This window comes from Gymnoscopelus microlampas, assembly GCF_963454915.1.
Source record: "Gymnoscopelus microlampas genome assembly, chromosome: 12".
Taxonomy (NCBI): domain Eukaryota; kingdom Metazoa; phylum Chordata; class Actinopteri; order Myctophiformes; family Myctophidae; genus Gymnoscopelus; species Gymnoscopelus microlampas.
In genome coordinates, this window is record NC_139949.1 from 26,327,916 (window position 1) to 26,347,550 (window position 19,635).

Consider the following 19,635-nt stretch of genomic DNA (forward strand, 5'->3'; position numbering starts at 1 on the left):
TAAGTATAGTAGCCTCGGAAACCCATGGCTTTTTATAAGTATAGAGACATCGTTTTAAAAAATCGTTCTAAGTCAAGTAGATGCCAGAGTCCGGACCACAACTAAGCTATACCAAAGACAACGGTGACTGATATAGTTATAGTTATAGTGCTTGGTGAACGCCATCTTAAATCATGAAGGGAGGGCGGGAGGTCAGCTGAGTCAATTCATTTACAGTCCAGTGACATCAGCTCCATTTGCCTCTGTTGCATTATTGAACACACGCTGACCCCCGCACTCAGAGCGCAACTTTTCAATTAGCGGCCCCCAGTAGTAAATGTCACACTGCGGTCAATAGAGTGAGGGTCGGGTGCCCCGCCCCATCCCCCAACCCTGCTTTTACCCCCAATAGAGCACTCCTCCTCCTCCTCCTCCTCGCCCCTCAATCATCCACACAAACCTCCTCCTCCATAAACATGATGTGTCCTATTTGTTAAAGTGAAGTCCACTCTGACAGGAAGGATTCAGAGCTACAGTACACTACTGTATATCCTGCACAAATCTTAATCCATTATACTTTGGCTATTCAAAAATAGCAGATATACAAGCTCATAGCGTGGCACTCGGTGGAGCGATATGAGCTTGTAGATCTGCTATTTTTGAAAAATCGTGAACATTTGGGCAAATCTTTAAATATGTATATTTTTTAGAGCTAAAATGTTTAACTCAAATCTTTGCTTCTGGGGGGTCCCTGGAACAACATATTTTGAGATGGGGGTCCGTGGCCAAATACATATCATTTTGGGGGCCATTGGGCCCCACTAATTATAGCAACATGAGTAAGAAAAAAAAAAGTGTTTATGTTTGATTTACATTAGCCCAAATGTGTGCGAACGCAAAGACAAAATGAGAGCAAAATGTTTGGGTGGGTCCCTGGAGTATTTTATAATGGGGGTTCGCAGCCAAATACATATTGTCCCTGTCTGGTGGAAACCTCATATGTCCATATGTTACTTTTCAGGATTCAGAATATCATTTTGGGGGTCCTTGACATGAAACAGTTTGAGGACCACTATGTTCTATTTTCAGCTCCTGACGGACCACCTCAGGAGGTGCAGCTGGAAGCCCTCTCCTCTCAGAGCATCAGAGTCACTTGGAGGGTAAGACGATACCACCTGTAGCACTGTTTCTCAACCAGTGGCCCATGGACCACTAGTGGTCCATCATAGCATAATTACAAATTGTCCATGGGAACATTTTAAAATGTTAAGTGTATCAAAAGTGTGCTTTTAAATTGTATTTTATAAGTCAAATCTTTGACATTTGAAAAATGGAAATACAAGGTTTCTGCCCGACAGCAACGATATCCTCCCTTCTCCTCTTCTCCTGCCACCAGGCACCAAAGCAGCACCTCCAGAACGGGGCCATTAAAGGCTACCAGGTGGGCTACAGGGAGTACAGCTCCGGGGGGAACTACCAGTTCAGCGTGATCAGCATGGAGACCACCGGGGACAACGCAGAGAGCCTGGTGCTGGACAACCTGAAGAAGTTCACCCAGTACGGTGTGGTGGTGCAGGCCAGCAACAGCGCTGGGACGGGGCCGTCCTCGACGGAGGTAGCCGCTACCACTCTGGAGGACGGTGAGTACATGATATGAAAACCCAACCAATCAGTGAGAGAAGAACTGTAATACACTGGTTCCCGACCTTTTTCCTTGGAGCGAGCCCCCCTTCTTACAGTACATCTGACAAAGCTGAGACCCCCACACGTGCGTCCACTTGTGTTTCTAGCCCTAATACTTATGCAATATACTTAGCAAATATCAAATATCATGTCAATTTTCCATTTTGAAAAATATTCAAAACTAGCAGAGGTGGTCACAATGCTGTGTTGTGAGCTTGGTAATACGGTAGGCCATTTCTGCTATTTTTGAGAAATGTTGAAAGTATCAATAGTCAAATAGTCGTTAATGTACGGAGCACAGCTGTAAGAGTCTTGAGAGATTACATTTCAGGTAAGAAGAGGAAGCTTGAGAATCCAGTGGTTCTCATACTTCTTTCACCCTCTTATCTGAAATCAAGGTCCCTTAAGCCCCCCAAACAGCACCTCAGTGCCCCCCTTTCAAAAATATTGCTTCCTGTGCCCCCCAATGTTCTCTCAATGCCCCATGTGGGATTGAACCACCCCTGTTGAGAAACACTACTCTAAAGACGCAATACACAACTGTAAGTTATCGTAGAAGCTGAAGTGTCTGGAGAAACATATGGTTTCATGTTGGAAGCTAAAGTAAGTATATAACACCACCTAGTGGATAGTTGAAGAATTGCCTGAGGTAATCAGAACCCATGCTCTTACACAGCACCCATGTCGTGTTGTTTTCATCTGTTTTTTCCCTCTTGTTCTCCCCCTCAGTGCCCAGTCGTCCCCCAGAGAACGTGCAGGCCACGGCCACTTTACCAGAGGTCATCTCCTTGTCCTGGTTGACCCCTCCCAAAGAGGCCCTCAACGGCAACCTGCTGGGCTTCAGGGTGATCTACTGGGCTAACCTGCCCGATGGAGGTACCGTACTCATACACATACTGATACCACCGCACATACAGTACTGGACATATATAGCTCTAGTCTGCACACAACAGGGTTTAGAACACTGGCTCTCAAACCTTTTAATTTCAAGGGCCCCCATAACTCTGAGAGTGTACAAATGGAACCAAATGGACCCATAAGGGTCCATTTTGTAACTCTCAGAGTTACAGCCTCTAACTTACCCTGTTTGTTTGTTTTTAATGTATGGAATTTCTTCTGAAAAAATCTTTTGAAAAACATTTGACATTTTGTTTTTATTTCTGAAAAATTTGATTTATTTTTTAATCTTTTGAAATACTTGTAGCAACATTTACTTGCGACCCATAAAATATATTGCCGACTAAAAAATGGGTCCCGGCCCAGTGTTTGGGAACCACTGGTCTAGTAGAAGCCAGACATCACACTCAACACGCCAACATGTCAGTTGGATGGCTTGTGACAGCAGGGTTGCCTTTGACCCCTTGACTGTCACATCTCATTGCCCTGTCTGTGGAACATGACTGCTCATAGGGCCTGACAGCTAGGACTAGTTTGCATGGTAACAGTCCATAGAAGACCAGGGCCTTCCCAGGACGGCACCATTTAGCAATCATTTACTGTACACATGTTAACAGATGGGAAATTGTCATGAAATACTGTAGCATTTAAAGCTACACTATGCGTTTGTTAATTATAAATCTAATCACGTAAGGGATTCAAAACTTAGAGGTGGTCAGTGGTGTAAAGTAACTAAGTACATTTACTCAAGTACTTAAGTACAAGTTTGAGGTCTTTTTTACTTTACTGGAGTATTTCCAATTTTCTATACTTTTACTTCCACTGCATCTCATACTTTTACACCATTTCAATTATTTGAAAACTTTGTTACTAGTTACTGTGCAGATATAACTTATTACATTTGAAAATAGTCGATCTACAAGCTCACAACACGTCGCATATGTGAGCTTGTAGATCTGCTATTTTCAAACATTTTAGTACTTCAAGTACTTTGGATACTTCTACATTGCAGTTTTGATACTTTTACTTAAGTAAAACATTTGAGTACTTTTTCCACCACTGGTAAGTGGTTAAGGTTTAGATGTGACAGCCCATCGCCCCCTGATTGAAATGATGTACATTTACGATTAGGAGCTTCAGTGGTACAGCCAGTGGCGCGAGCATCAAAACAGTTACCTCTCGCTGCCATTTGGGGCCGCCAAAGTACGCAAAGTCTGAAAGATCTCCATTGTAGCTGTAAAGCAGTCAAGGAGAAATCTGTTATAATGTAATATAATAGTAATATGTGGCCTATATCTTTTGGGAAATGTTGTTACCAAAAACGGAGAACACACATAAGATACTGTAAGGTGTGATGTGGTTGAATTTTACAGTAGGCCATATAATGTGAATGGCAGCAGAATTAACAAAATGCATCCCCTTATTATTAATTATTATTTATTATTAACCATACAGAACAGGTACATAATGAAGGAAGTAGGATTATTACCAGTCGATGATTGAGTTAAATAACTGAAACACTTAGTTATATGTTTGTTATAGTTCACAAAAAAGCCCCAGAAGATCTGTCAAATGTATTGTGGTTGGAACATAATTGCAATAGAAGAGCAAGCATTATATCATGCAGTGTTCCACATCTTAAAGGTAAAATAGCAATACCTTTTCCTTTACTAAGATCTCCTGCATATCAAACAAAGCCATACAAAAGCAGTTTTTAAAACAATATCATACAATATTATTTTGTCCTGGTGAAAAGGGGCTGTGCGTGTCTCATCCAATCACACCAATGGGGATGGGGTTGAACCAGAGTTCAGCTTCCTAACCTCCACACACCGTGCAATCAGATGCACTATTTTATGCAGCTATGAGCAATGATTTTGGGCATTGGCAAGACAAGAATCACCTGCCTGGATGTCATGTCGGTCCACAAAATAAAAAAAAGCAGTGCTGATGCTGAATCATGTTTCTGTAACTACTTATTTCTTGCCTCAAATTGTTTCCAAAATATATTTTCGTGTTTAGCTTAAAATTGCATTGTTTACAACATGCAACACCACCCTCTAGTGTCTAGCTATCCTCTGGGATTCTTATGTCATGATACTCTTTTGAATTGTTGTGCTTTTAATAAAATTCAAATCAAAGCCAACCTGCCATCCCTCCTATCCATCCCCTAATAGCATAGAGAGCAGTAGATATGGGCAAGTATTGCACAAAAACATACAGCGCGGTCAACAGCACCCGCAAGAGTTGGGCCGTCCCCAACAAATCACCTACTGGGTGTAGATGAGTGTTAGTAGGGTGTACATGTAGGAGTGTTGTTGATATGAAGGCAACGCTCCAAACCATACAAGACAGAAGCCTCAAGAGGGAGAGGGAAAAAATAACTGACAACCGACTGGGCAGGTCTGCTGCCAAGCCTGCTGTTAACATTGCAACCTGTTTATATACTGGCATCCCATACCCTGCAGGAACACAGCAATACACCACACAATATGGAGGGGCTCTCAATATAGGTCATGTCAAGTGCATAATGCATGCATGTCGTTTATTGTGCCATTATTTGAACAGGTAAACTGTATAAAATGTATGTAGATCCTTAAAATGTATACTGTAAATGTTTTATACCACTTAATCTTGAGGTAGGAGTCTTCACATTTACCAGATAACAGATGTGTAAACTTGAGCTCTTTCACCAGTAGAGGGAGATGCAAGCCCTTTGAAGAAATGCTGCCATATTGTGGAAAAATGACTGTGATATTTGTGACATGTGAATGAAAACCTCATGAATGTAAAGTTTGAAAAATATATATTCTAGATGTAAGAAAGAAGAAACCACATAGTTTGGAGTATTGATATGAACAATAGAAAATACATTCTTAGATAAAGCTGTAGCAAATAAGAGCAAGTTTAGATTCACAGACTGTACCATGAATTGAACTTTTGACATTTGTCTTTGACATTGGCCTTTAACCTAGAATACTCTCACTAAACTCTTCAACACAACTCTTTGTGTTTCTCAGAGCTGGGTGAGATCAGGAATGTGACCACCTCCAAGCCTTCCTTGGAGCTGGATGGCTTGGAGAAGTACACCAACTACAGCATCCAGGTGTTGGCCTTCACCAGAGCCGGCGATGGGGTTCGCAGCGAGCAGATCTACACACGCACCAAGGAGGATGGTAGGACATATAAAGCAAAATGAACCTTCAAAGTTAACGTTTAGCACATGCTTGGTTTCTCATTTGGGTTTCACCTCATGGAAAACACCAAATGGCTCACTCTAAGGATCAGTCTTCACCAAGTATGATGAAGTATTGGTATAAATTAACCCATTAGACCCGGGAAAGCATCTGTGTCATTTTAGATTTTTGGGTTGGCTATCCAAAAATAGCAGATATACAAGCTCACAGCACGTCACTTCGTGCCACGATGCAAGCTTGTACATCTGCTATTTTGGAGCATTTTTGAAAAAATCTTGAAAGTGTGAGAACTACTGATTTAGAAGGTATTTGTAGAGTCGGCCTCAGGTCTTGGTAAAAAAAAACATTAAAAGTTGTAAAATGGACATTCTGCCCGGCAGCAACGATATTCACGGTATTTGATCTGTCTCTTTTGTTTCCATTCAGTCCCTGGTCCTCCAGCTGGAGTGAAAGCAGCCGCAGCATCTAATTCAGTAGTGTTTGTGTCCTGGCTGCCTCCTCTCAAAGTGAATGGCATCATTAGAAAATACACCGTGTTCTGCTCCAACCCTCATCCCACGGTAAGGGAAAGGGAAACGGGGGGTATTTTTGTCACAGTACATTTGCTCATAGTAAGTGAAATTTGTCCTCTGCATTTAACTTATACTAGTCTCTCGAGCCAGACTCAGACACAATTTCCAAATGCTTCCGCCTAAACAGAACGGATTTAAGCGGATGCCCTGCCTTCCCCCTCTTCCAATTTGTCTTTGCAGTCGCGTAAATGTGTCCTACTGTAGATCAAATTAGTCAAACTATATATAGGTGGCTGCTTAGCAGAAATGGAAATCCAAACATGTGTTTTAAAGATATTTTCAAATATATTTGTGTGCACGGAAATGACAAACAAAGGACAGCTATGTACAGTAGCATTCAGAGATTGTGGCATAGTTGTCTGGCTTGAGAGACTAAACACATCCTTAACACATATTAGGAGCAAAGGGGCACTATTAATACAGTGTAGGATATGGGAGAGCGATGGGATTGTTTTCTTGTTGAGGCTGAAAAACGTCTAAAACATATTTATTATGACGTAAAATGCTTATTTTATCTATTGGGAGAAGACATTTTGTGCAGTTTGAAGTAACAACAGACAATCACATGATGACAAAGTATCAGTCCCAGGAAAGATCAATCCTGAATCCTCTGCTTACAATCAGGGATAGAATTTGAATTCTAGACATTGTATTTCTGTTATTATGAGCTATTATTATTTCCATTGTGCAATATTTGTGCACGACCAAGTAGGCTATGAATGAGGATAACGCCTCCTTGTTCTTCCTCTCTCTCTCCTTCAGGTAAGCAGTGAGTTCGAAGCCGCCCCGGACGTGTTCTTCTACCGCATCCCCAACCTGAGCAGGAACCGGCAGTATAGCATCTGGGTGGTGGCCGTCACCGCTGCAGGCCGCGGAAACGCTAGCGACGTCATCACTGTCAAACCCATGGCAGAGGGTAGGGCGGAGCTCTGCTAATTTTTGTTAGTCAGAATTATTGACCCTTCCTTTGTCAAGACCCGCCCACGGTCACGCCCGTCTTCATGCCTATTGGTGGCTGTTGCTTGTTTGGACAAAAACAACTTCTCCCTCAAAGAACATATTTTTCAGTTGCTTGGTTAAACTAGAACCAGGAGACCTGGTACTGCCAGACCCCTAGTGGTTGAAATATGAATGGCCGGGCTTCGCATGACGTGTGTCCCTTCTATGTCCCTTCTATGACGAAAGGGGGACAGACTTTTTTGGCTGGGGCCGGGGGACAAAGTGACATACCATGTATGGACAAAACAGATACAAAGCCTCATGTAAGCCCGACCCCTTGGGTCTGGCAAAAAGGAACATCTCAGGTGCAGTGTTGTGACCGGGCACAACATGTTTTTCTTTCTCCAAAAACTGGATATTCTTCTCATGTTTAGCAAACTCAGTATAAACAACCGCTGCTGTGCGAAAGGCTTGCTGGTTGGTCAGTCAAGGAGTCAAAGGGACCAATCAGAAGGCTGTTAATGGGTCAATTAAACACTACAGTCCCTGATCTGGGCATGCCATGATAGGCGAACATTCTGTGAAGCGTTTTGGCGGAATAGATTTAATGTGGACGGGAAAAAGGAGTGGACCAAGTGTTTAACTGGTTACATTTATTACATAATGATCCATCTTTTCAGCATAATGTACATAAAGTACATTTACCTCCTGCTTCAACTCACAAGTCACGTTTCACTCTTAAGTCAGTGGTTTTCATAGTGGGGTCCCGGCGTCCGTCCGTCCGTCCGTCCGTCCGTCCGTCCGTCCGTCCGTCCTTCTGTCTGCGACCAGCTAATCTCCGCCACCGTTGGCCCTGTCGCTGTGAAACTGCGCACACACACTCCCTGGATGCCACAGCAGAACCTCTGCCCCACATTTTTCAGATCAGCCTGTCATAGCGCCACCATGAGGCAGACTTTTGCAAAACACATTTTTTGCTATTACTTCTACAAATTTTGTCCAAAAAACACGTAAATCGGTACACAGTATCTCTATAGCCATGTGATCAACACGGATCTGTCTGATTTTCCTTATTCCATCCTGATTGGCTAAAATTGTCTTCCAAAGTATGCAGGATTGGTTCATTTCGAACAAAATGCCTCAAATCATGCACGCAGCATGCGATTTCCGTGAAAATTTCCACAAAGATTCCCACTTGGCCCAGGAAGAAATGCCACTTGAAAACGTTTTTCAAGTGGCATTTCTTCCTGAATTGGCGCTTTAACAGGCCAATTCACGTTTTTAGCTATAACTGCACCGATCTGCGTCAAACTTTGCACGCACACTCCCTAGAGGCCAAGGAAAAACCTTTGCCCTGCATTTTTTACATATGCATTTTAGAGCGCCACCAGGAGGCTAGGTTTTGTAAAACACATTTTTTGCTCTTACTCCTTCAGATTCTGTCCAAAAATCACGCAAATCGGTACACAGTATTTCTATAGTCATGTGATCAAGATGGATGTGTCCGATATTTCATATTCCAGTTTGCAGGGTGGGTCCCTTTTGAACAAAATTCCTCAAATCATGAACGCAGTGTGCGAATTCCGTGAAATTTCGCACGCACATTCCCACTAGGCCGAGGAAGAAATGCCACCCTTTTCACATTGGCCTGTTATAGTGCCACCAGCAGGTCTAATTTAGCAAACCACATTTTTGGAACAAAATGCCTCAAATCACGAATGCAGTGTCCGATTGTCGTGCAAGGCCTAAGAAGAAATGGCACCCTTTTCACATTGGCCTATTATAGCGCCACCGGGAGGCCACAATAATCGACCTGACCTGGCGGAGACTTGTGCTCCGAGGAGCACTTTTTCTAGTTTACTCCATGATTTAATTGTCATTCACGGTAATCAGTCAGTTTGCATTCTAATATAACAGCACATGGCACAGGGGGAAATTGCCCAGAATGCTCTTTATGTTTGGGGGTTGAATAAATATTTCCAGAGTCAGCAGCCTCCACTTCAGTGTCATTGGAGCTGGAGCAGTGTGACATGATCCCTCAAAGTAATTAAAATCTCAGTTTTATTAGCTATAGCTTCAGCAGAGAGTTGGTCACACATGTGGAATTAGGCTACCATAGCCATTCTTTAAAAAAATATTGAACCTGAATTTTAAATACAAACTAAAATCTGATTTGGATACCCCAAATATCTGAGAGAATTGCATGGGTTTTAGTGAATCCAAGATTCAATCTGGTTCTTGTCAATCCACAACCCTACCTCCACATCCAGACACCACGCACCTTGAAATTGAAAAAGTAGCTCATTCCCACTATCTCTTTACGAGAAAGGCATGTGGGCAAGCGTCAACTGCATGTAAATAGCACATTGCTTGGCCCTGTCAGCACTTTACATGCTTGGTGAGACCTGATAAGCTGATTATTAGTGGAGATAGACCCCGGAGTGGCTGCAGTCGAGACCCTCACCTCCTATCAGGACGTTCACATCCGCTCTGAGGTCTGGGTGATGAATGTCCCCTCCTCCCCAGGCCACAGTACACATGGAATACACACAATAACCCTGCTGCCTTCTAATCTAGTTGAGCTGCTGCACTGTATATCTCAGTTTAAAGATGGTGAGCCCATTGCAAAGTATTACTAGAAAAGTACCCCACAGGGTTTGTTGTTGTACAGAAATGCATGAGGGCTAAATGTGGAATTTATGCACTGTGGCAGCTCCGGCCCGCATCCTGACTTTCAACCGGACGGTGACCACCCCCTGGATGAGGGATATTGTGCTGCCTTGTAAAGCCGTGGGTGACCCCGCCCCCACCATAAAGTGGCTGAAGGAAACGTGAGTACAGAGCAGTTTAACCGAGAAAGACGGCACAAATATATATATCGTCGCTGTTGGGTGGAAACCTTGTATGTCCAACGTGTTACTTTTCAGGAAAAAAAAAAAAAAAGTACCACGTGTTCCGATGGATCCAATGTAGTTAATATTATTATTTGTTAAAGAGACACACTTTTCGTAAATAGCAAAAATGGCAGATCTACAAGCTCACGTGATGCCATTAGGAGAGGCAAGCTCAGTCCGACAGCGACGATATGACAGATACAGTAGATGCTCAGAAAAGCAGTAATAGCAGTCTGGCAGAGAACCAAGTTATCTAAAGTACATTTATGTTTCAGCAATGGGACACCGGCACCTGTTGTGATGGACAGCCGCCGCAGTGTCCACAGTAATGGCAGCCTCGTTATACGCACAGTGAAGGCAGAGGACTCTGGGAACTACACATGTGTGGCCAGTAATAACTTTGGACCTGACAAGATTGTCCTCAACCTGCAGGTTCAAGGTAAGTCTAACCAACTACCATTCATGAATTCAATTTCTACTACTTGCAGTCATCATTCGTAACGTGTTGTGTTTCTTGTCTCTTCTCCAGTTCCTCCAGACCAGCCTCGTCTCACAGTGACAAAGACAACCACCACCTCAATCACCTTGTCCTGGATCCCAGGAGATAACGGAGGCAGCTCCATTAGAGGTCAGACATGAAACACAACGCCTCACCTTTTGTTATGGCACAATTTCTCTGTATGTTCAGTGGTTGAAAAAGTATTCACATTTTTTTACTTTAAGTAAAAGTATCAATAGTGCGATGTAGAAATACTCTGTTACAAGTAAAAGTCCGGAATTTGTTAAAATAGTGCATAATCAGCATTCAGAAATGTTCTTGTCTAATTCCCCACGCGTTTCCTCCAGGCTATATACTGCAGTACTCAGAGGACAACAGCGAACAATGGGGCAACTTTCCAATCAGTCCCAGTGAGCGCTCCTACAGACTGGAGAACCTAAAGTGTGGCACGTGGTACAAGTTCACCCTCACGGCCCAGAATGCAGTGGGGCCGGGGCGCATCAGTGAGATCATTGAAGCAAAGACTCATGGAAAAGGTAGGCTATAAGAAAGTAATTTTCTTTCATTCATTCGTTTCTGTTGTTTATGTTGTGTGCCAGACAAGAAATACCTGGATATTAAATTAAAGTTGTATTAAATAAAATAAGGAAGGCTAGTGGCTAGACTGTGGGTAGACTGAGTAAACATAACAATAAATCATGATCTTAATGTTTTTTGTTAAAGCTACGTATATTCTGAAGGCTCTATATTCTGCTTGTAGTTATTGCTGTAGAGTTTTTATCCAGTAACAGTGGTTTCCCCGTCTCTCCATCTCTTTAATGAACAACAAATACATTTTCAGGTGGGTCACCAATTTCATCCAACCAGGAAAGAGAACCCTTATATCAGCTTTCATTTTATATTGTTACATTTATCCTGTATTTTGTATGAGCTCTCTCTCCTGATTGGATAAAATTGGTGTCTTGACCTGAAAATGTATTAAGAGCTGGAGAGACAGGGAGACCCCTGTTACTGAACAAACACTCTATACAGTAGCAACGATTACTATGGGAATTACAGAGCTTTTAACACTTTTAACAAAAAAATCACACCCAGTGTGAAGTGGGCGGTAGTGGTCATCACAACATGACTCACTTAAAAAAAAGGATACTGCTATTCATAGGGCTGCACATGTGTCATGTGTTTCGCTAGCCAATCACAGTCCTGAATTTGCAAAGTCAGCCAATCACATTACAGCTAGTGGTGATGACACTAGCTGTAATGTGATTGGCTGACTTTGCAAAAGTATAGATTTGCATTGACTGTGGAAGGGTTAGGGGTGTAGACTGCGTTGTAGACTATTGGCCAATCACGGTGCAGGATTGGTCAGTGTCCAAAACTCATAAAAAAATAAAATAAAATATAACACCCCCTTTCACTCGACTGAAGAAGTTTTAATTATACTGTAAGTAGTTATAAGTATTTGTTAAAATGTACTGTCTTCAATGCTCACTTCCCTTTGCCTCACAGAGCCTCAGTATTCCAAAGAACAGGAGCTCTTCACCAGTATCAATGCCACCCGTGTCAGACTCAATCTGAACGGCTGGAACAATGGAGGCTGCCCCATCACTTCCTTCACAATGGAGTATCGAGCCGTGGAATCGCCCACGTGGACCACAGCTCAGCGGACGTCTCTGACCAAGAGCTACATCCTGTATGACCTACAGGAGGCCACTTGGTATGAGCTTCAGATGAAGGTCTACAACAGTGCCGGCTTCGCTGAGAAGAGGCTCAAGTTCGCCACTCTCAGCTACGATGGCAGTGAGTAATCTCCAAAGTACTATAAATGATGACCATACAATTTCATTTTGCATTACTTCTCCAGGACTTTTTTCAGCAGGAGAATTTTAGCTTTTCCACCGTGAACTCGCCTTTTTATGAAACCTTTTAACCTTTTGAACAGTGCCTAGAGTGGATTTGTTCTTTTGTTTTTGGGGAATTAACTTTCCCCCTTTTTTTGGACCAAAGAGAATCTTCCAACTACATTGCTTCACCAGCTTTGAAATCTTTAGTAGCCCTGCTCTTTTTTTCTTTATTTTTTTTAACTGCAGCACAGTTGATCTATGGACAACCTGTGATAAAGCACTTACCTGTCCAATAGTTGTGTACCTAGTGACATGCACGTGACGCCAGACGTCCGCCGGCCAGCCAGTCCTCCCTTAAGCCAATTTTAATATAGGATGTGCAAAATTGTGAAAATAGCTGATCTACAAGCTCACAACGTGTCGCATCGTGACGCATTGTGAGCTTATAGATCTGCTATTTTCACTATATTTTAAGTGGTTCATTTGTAATGAACTTTCAAGTCAAAAGTTAAACCCTTTTTTTTTTTTACTTAAATACCATATAAATGTACTTTGTTTCTGTCCACCACTGCTTACCTCTCCAGTAACTGTGTTATCCTCTATAACCTCTATCCAAACAGGCATAGTCGCAAACAAATACTGAGCATAATAAATCCTTATTTTTGTAATAGCAGAGCTTGGGGCTCATCTGCCTGCTGGTAAAGTAAAGTAGCTGTCTCATGTCAGGTTTCATGCCCCAGCTGCAAAACACTGCAGCTTCCTTGATGAATTAGGCAGTAAAGAACCACATTTTATGCTGACTCCAGTTGGTTGTGGCTGATTTGTGGCCAGCTCTATACAGCAATGATACCTGCATCGTGCCCCTATAGAGCACTGGGTCTCAATGTTGGGTTAGGGCAGTGGTTCTCAACCTGTGTGTCAGGATTGTGAAATTATTAGATCTACTATTTTCACTATATTTGAAATAGGGCTTAAATGATTAATTCATAATGTACTTTTTCCCTTGTTTCCTTGGAATGTAGTGGAGTCAAGTACATGATCTGTCTTTGAAATGTAGTGAAGTATCCAAAAAAATACAAATACTCAATTAAAATAAAGTACCGTAAATGTACTTAGTTACTGTCCACCACTGTTTATGGCCACCGGTTGCTACTGCCAATTGGGCAGAAGTTCAAATGCTGACAGTAGTGCATTGCAGCAGCTCATCCTGCCAGGCTGAATGTGATGTGATTGTAGGAAGGAGGATAAAGGAACGAAGATGTTCTGTGTACTTTCATCTGTTGAACATTTATTTTAATTAAAATTACCATATACTATAGTCCCGAGCTAAGCGTGCTCTACTGACAGTACTTCAAGGAATGCAGACTCAGCAGCAGTCTGACAAACGGATTCATTTCAGCTCCTCAGGCCTTCATCAGCCCTGCCTGGCCGCATGTGACCTATATATAGCTGTTTGCAGTATAAAGTATGCAAATTCCAACATCACAATACAAGACACAATATAATAACAGTTTGAAAATACTTCAACGACAAAGCAATATTAATTATACACAATAGTACACAATGGAATAAAAAGATTAGGATCACATGAACCCATATTGTCCCTCTTGTGAGCTTGTCATAATAGGCAGATGAAAACATTCAGGCAAACATTCAGCGAAAATAGATGTACAAGCGTTGCAACGTGTTGTGAGCTTGTAGATCGGCTATTGTTGTTGAAGAGATTTGGTGTAAGGGGGGGGGGGGGCAAGTAGGGGACCTAGTATTGACCCCTGGGGGACTCCACTCAATGAAGTATAGGGTTTAAGTGGTTAATTCAAAGGTCAATACGGTCCTTTCCTAAGCTTTTCATGACCTCTGCTTAGGTACCATTGCCCCTTTGGTGAAGGCACCAAATGTGAAGGAGGGTCGGTCTGGTGGTGGAGAGGGTCTGAAGATGATGGTGACCATCTCCAGTGTGCTGGTGGGAATCGTGCTGATCTTCATCGGGCTGTTGGTGCTGAGGAGGAGGAGGAGGGAACAGAGGCTCAAGAGGCTCCGAGGTGAGACGCCAACATGGCCTAGTTGTACATTTAAGCTAGTTTTCTGTAGCATGAATAGCATGTCAAATTACGTTTTATTTTCTCTGTTTATTTTCATAGATGCAAAAAGTTTGGCTGAGATGCTGATGAGGTAAGAATGGTTGAGTTTATTTATTCATTGCATAGCATAAAATGACAAAAAGGGTGCAAAACAATTATCTTTATTGTAAATAACTAGAGCATCCCCCATTTGGAGCGTGTGCCTGTTCCAAACGCGTGCCCGTTCCAAACACGTGCCCGTTCCAAACGTGTGCCCGTTCCAAACACGTGCCTGTTCCAAACACGTGCCTGTTCCAAAGTGCATAACAGTTCCAAAAGCGTGCCAGTTCCAAACTAGGCAATTGCTTGGCTCCCAGTGTTGTCGGGGGCCATGTCTGTTCAGTGCGCATGGCCATTTGGAACATTTGGAGTAGGCTGATTACTTAGGCTTGGCCCCCAGAAGTGCTGCTTGCAATGTTGTTGAGAACCACAGTATGGCCGTTTGCAACCTTGTTGAGAAGCGCTCATGCAATTAACTCAACACTGCACTCCTATCGGTCCTCAGTAAACAGTACACCCACAAAGTGTGAACTGATACATTTATTTTTTAATAACTATTGCTGTTTTCTAGATATGTTTACTGTATGTGAAGGCAGTTCCTCGGCTTTGACTCTGTCTGAGCACAAACCTTAGAAACCTTCGTTGCCTAAGAGAAATAATCTGCTTATAATGTATCAATAATACTATTTGTTTCTACCAGCAAGGCTTCCATACACATTTTCTGAGTTAATTTAATTTCTTCTCCAGTAAAAACACACGTCCAGCTGAACCAATCAACAAACAGCAGCAGACCCTGAGAATGCACATTGACATCCCCAGAGCTCAGCTCCTCATCGAGGAGAGAGACACAATGGAGACCGTAGGTAAGTGTCCATGTGCCACTATAGTTGATTCAGCCAGGTTCGCAAAATAGCACAAATAGCAGATGTACAAGCTCACAACAGAATATTGTCATTGTTTTTTTTCCCTGTTTTTTTCAACTCTAGTTTTGGTTGTTTGGTTAGTTTTAGTTGACTATAATAATCCTGCTGTGCTACAGATGACAGGTCTACAGTGTTGCTGACCGATAACGACTTTGGCGAGACCCAGAAGCAGAAGTCCTCTACAGTCACTCACACAGTCCACTACCAGTCCCTGTCCCAAGCCACCGGCCCGCTGGTAGACGTGTCTGACGCCAGGCCTGGAACCAGTAAGTCCAGTACGGATACCCTTCTTTTCTTTTTTTCCCTTGAAACAAAAACATGTAGTTGTTGTTGTGCTTGTGTACACATAAGCCAGTGCTTCTCAAACGTTTTAATATCAACGACCAAATGCACTCAATGAGAAAGATCCTGCACACTGAGACCTTCATATGATGAAGTTGTTTTGTAATAAATAATTCTAGACTGTGTGCGGGATCTTTCTGAGAGCCTACGAATGAAACCAAATGCACCCAAATGGGTCCATTCGGTTCCATTCGTACGCTCTCAGAGTCACAGAACTGTAAGGGTCCATCTGGAGCCCCCCTCAAGGAGCTCTGATGGCCCCTGGACCCCACTTTGAGAACCACTGATATAAGCAGTTGAATACTTGAATCCTTTTGTTTTTGTAATTGTTATTCCACACGTCATTTTGTCTGCTTGCTTAAAAGGTACAACATGTTAGAGGCATGAAACCTACAACCACATCAACTGAACAGCCTTAAAAGGCTTTCGTGAAGTCAATAGCATGTCAATTGGACTCTAAATTGTGTCCCTAAAATAAGCTGTGCTGTATAATCCTCATAATCTCATAATCAATTTGCAATTACAATTTACAATTTAGGCATCAAGCAGACGCTCTTATCCAGAGCGACTTACAATAAGCAAGTTAATCACATACATAGAATGCAGAGAGACAGTGCAGTGCCTCACGAAATCCCAGGTAAACCAAGAACCTAGCATCAGTCTCAACAATATCATCAAAACAATATACTATCTAAAATAACAATCTGTACATTTAAACTATAGGATACCAGGTAAAACTATCATTCTGCCATCTCCCCACAGACCCCACAGCCCGTCGCACAGCCAAAGCCGGACCTGCCGCCCGAAACCGCTACGCCAGCCAGTGGACCCTGAATCGGCCTCACCCCCCGGTCTCTGCACATACGCTCAGCACCGACTGGAGGCTGCCCACTCCCAGAGTGGCGGGGTCCGTCGACAAGGAGAGTGACAGCTACAGCGTCAGCCCATCTCAGGACACAGGTAGAGATGTCATATCCGATTAAAAACCTTGTTTTACGGTGGATATAACAACTTAACGATAACTTTAACATTCCCTAACAGTGATTCAGATTAGTCAGAGTTTAATAACCCACAACCCCTTTAACAGCTGCTGCTACTAACTCTCTCCACTTACCCTTCCGCTAACCCCCACCCCCCGGCCGCGTGACCAGACCGCGCACGGAGCAGCATGGTGTCGACAGAGAGCGCCTCCTCCACCTACGAGGAGCTGGCCAGGGCCTACGAACACGCCAAGATGGAGGAGCAGCTGCGCCACGCCAAGTTCACCATCACTGAGTGCTTCATCTCCGACACCTCCTCGGAGCAGATGACGGCGGGCACCAACGACTACACCGACAGCCTGACCTCCAGCACGCCGTCCGAGTCGGGCATCTGCCGCTTCACCGCCTCTCCGCCCAAGCCTCAGGATGTCAGCCGGGTCATGAACATGGCTGCGCCTAAGGCCCACAGACCTGGTGAGAGGGTCACTTTGCCCGGTGGCTACAGGCTCTAATGCAGTGATTCTCAACCTTTTTAATTTCAATGACCCCCAATTGCCAATTTGATATACACTAGGCCGCAGACCCCCATTTGATAAAAGTTTTCATCTCTGGGACCCCAGTCGACACTGTAAAATCACTGTTGATTTAACTCTGAAAGTGTACAAATGGAACCAAATGGACTCCTAAGAGTCCATTTCAACCCCTGGTGGTCCATGGACCCGATGTTGAGAACCAGTGCTTTAAAGTCTTGTGCCTGAGCTCTGGTTCTATACTAATCTCCTCACTACAGTTGATGTACTCACACAGCATGAACTGAAAATGTTCCGTGCCTAAACTTTAACATCCAGTGGAATGCTGACATTAACATGTATCCATTCTAATACCAACACACAAATCAGGCCGGTTTGACATGAAGTCACGATCGTTGTGAAGAGGCTATTTTGCTCTAGTGTTTTTCAGCATTATCATCCATCGGTAGGAATAATGATCAATCATGGTGCTAAATCCGTCAGTGCACTCTGTATTGCAGAAGAAGCAAATTGAAAGCATCACTTATTGTCCCTGCAGACTAGACATCAAAAACTACAGCCACCCCCCTCTTTCCTGCCACTAGGGGTGGCTTTTGCTGTGAATTATGGGAATTGTAGGATTAGGGAGAGGAAAATTGTGATATCTCAGCTGGTATTTAATGCGATCAAAAATGTTTTTGCGTTGATCTTTAATTTGACAGTGGAGTGTTCCTTTAGTATGTAGATCACACAACCTGAGCCACAAACATGTTGGTAACTCACATTAAAGCAACACAGTATATCTTGGTAATTTTCTTCAGCCATGTAAATACAGTATTTTGATTGGCCACAATACAACCTAGGGTTTTGTATGGGATCTATTCATATTTACCTTGTTCGAAAACCAACTCTGAATATTGTTATCTATTTCTTAAAATCATCCATAGATGCAAATTGCTGTTGAATTATCTTAGTTGGGTAAACAATGCCATGACTAGTAATGGAGATAATTGGAGATTACTGTTAAATGAAATGTCAGTAAGTGTCAGACCGTGAACCAGGAATTCCTTGGTATCCTATCCTTAAGTATAAGGTTAGGATATAAGGATGAATATTATATAAGTAAATGTAATAGTATATAAAAGATACATCTTTTTTTTTTAGATTAATCGAAAAAGTAGCCAAAAAATAATTAGTTGCAAGAATTATTAGATAGTTGCAGCCCTAGTTTAGTATATTGAGGGGCATCTATGGTGGAAATAAATGATTACATGAAAGTTTAATATGTGTCATTTGGCTTAACAAGACTTGCAATGTCCATCTCTGGTCTCACTCTGTTCTCCTCTCTGCAGGGGGTGAGTTGGTGCACCTGCCTCCGTACCTGCGCATGGACTTCCTACTGAACCGAGGTATGACCTGCTCAGGATCGTCCAGGGGGACAGCTAGTGGGGAGGGAGCGGCCATGGGCCAGGCCTGTCTGGAGCCCCAGAAGAGTCGCTCTCTGAAGCGACCCTCCCGCATGGCGCCTCCTACGCCCACAGAGGCCCCCCAGGCCAGCAGGGACCCAGTGGCACAGTGGCAGCCTGGCTCGGCAGCCACGCTCCCCCACAGAGAGGGCTCAGAGCTGTCCCAGGCCGCCAAGCTCAGCACCTCCCAGGAGTCCCTGCTGGACTCACGAGGACACCTCAAACAGACCAGCAACCCCTACGCAAAGTCCTACACGCTGGTATAACAGCAGGGGGCCAAGGGCGGGACTAGAACTCACTCTTAACACTGGACTTAACACTCAAGTGCAGTAAACTGACTTTCACCACGCAGTTCTGTATATACGTCCCCCTCCATCAAGGACGGGGGTCACTTTTACTAATCTCCTTTTATTTATTTTAGAGCTTTCTTTCAACTCTTGTTTGGGTTTTTTTGTTTTAATTTTTCACTTGAGACAATTTCACGCGTCACTATTGACTCCAGGCGGAGCTTGCCAAACTAATTGAGTAACTACGGGAGCGTTATTTATTATTGATTATTGTTAATTCTTAATAATTAATCAGTGATTATTAATTGTTAGTTGTCAGATATTAATGATTATTAATTATTGATTACCAAATGATCAATTAATACCATTACTACAATGTTTTCATACAAATCCGGACATCTTTTGTTTCTGGAAGTGGAAGATGATTATTTGGAGTAATTTTTTTCCTATGGAATATCCTTCTGAAACACTGAATGAAACTTGGGTGAAATCTCGGAATGAAAG

At 43.0% G+C, this 19,635-nt stretch overlaps 1 protein-coding gene across 2 annotated transcripts in view; it reads left to right on the forward strand.

Annotated features, from left to right (window-relative positions):
* Window positions 1-19,352, forward strand: part of dscama (Down syndrome cell adhesion molecule a) — a 112,406-nt gene extending 93,054 nt beyond the window's left edge. Inside the window, exons 16-33 of one of the 2 annotated variants that reach the window (XM_084074780.1) lie at window positions 1,069-1,139; window positions 1,376-1,619; window positions 2,392-2,538; window positions 5,580-5,735; window positions 6,183-6,316; window positions 7,091-7,244; window positions 9,981-10,098; window positions 10,437-10,600; window positions 10,691-10,789; window positions 11,008-11,196; window positions 12,170-12,460; window positions 14,370-14,546; window positions 14,646-14,676; window positions 15,372-15,487; window positions 15,664-15,822; window positions 16,652-16,849; window positions 17,041-17,343; window positions 18,731-19,352. In XM_084074780.1, coding sequence (XP_083930906.1) covers window positions 1,069-1,139; window positions 1,376-1,619; window positions 2,392-2,538; window positions 5,580-5,735; window positions 6,183-6,316; window positions 7,091-7,244; window positions 9,981-10,098; window positions 10,437-10,600; window positions 10,691-10,789; window positions 11,008-11,196; window positions 12,170-12,460; window positions 14,370-14,546; window positions 14,646-14,676; window positions 15,372-15,487; window positions 15,664-15,822; window positions 16,652-16,849; window positions 17,041-17,343; window positions 18,731-19,110 — 3,131 coding nt within the window. In that variant the 3' untranslated portion in view covers window positions 19,111-19,352. The remainder of the gene's footprint in view (window positions 1-1,068; window positions 1,140-1,375; window positions 1,620-2,391; window positions 2,539-5,579; window positions 5,736-6,182; window positions 6,317-7,090; window positions 7,245-9,980; window positions 10,099-10,436; window positions 10,601-10,690; window positions 10,790-11,007; window positions 11,197-12,169; window positions 12,461-14,369; window positions 14,547-14,645; window positions 14,677-15,371; window positions 15,488-15,663; window positions 15,823-16,651; window positions 16,850-17,040; window positions 17,344-18,730) is intronic. The other variant, XM_084074779.1, reaches the window with a different exon arrangement.
* The last annotated feature ends 283 nt before the right edge of the window (window positions 19,353-19,635 follow it).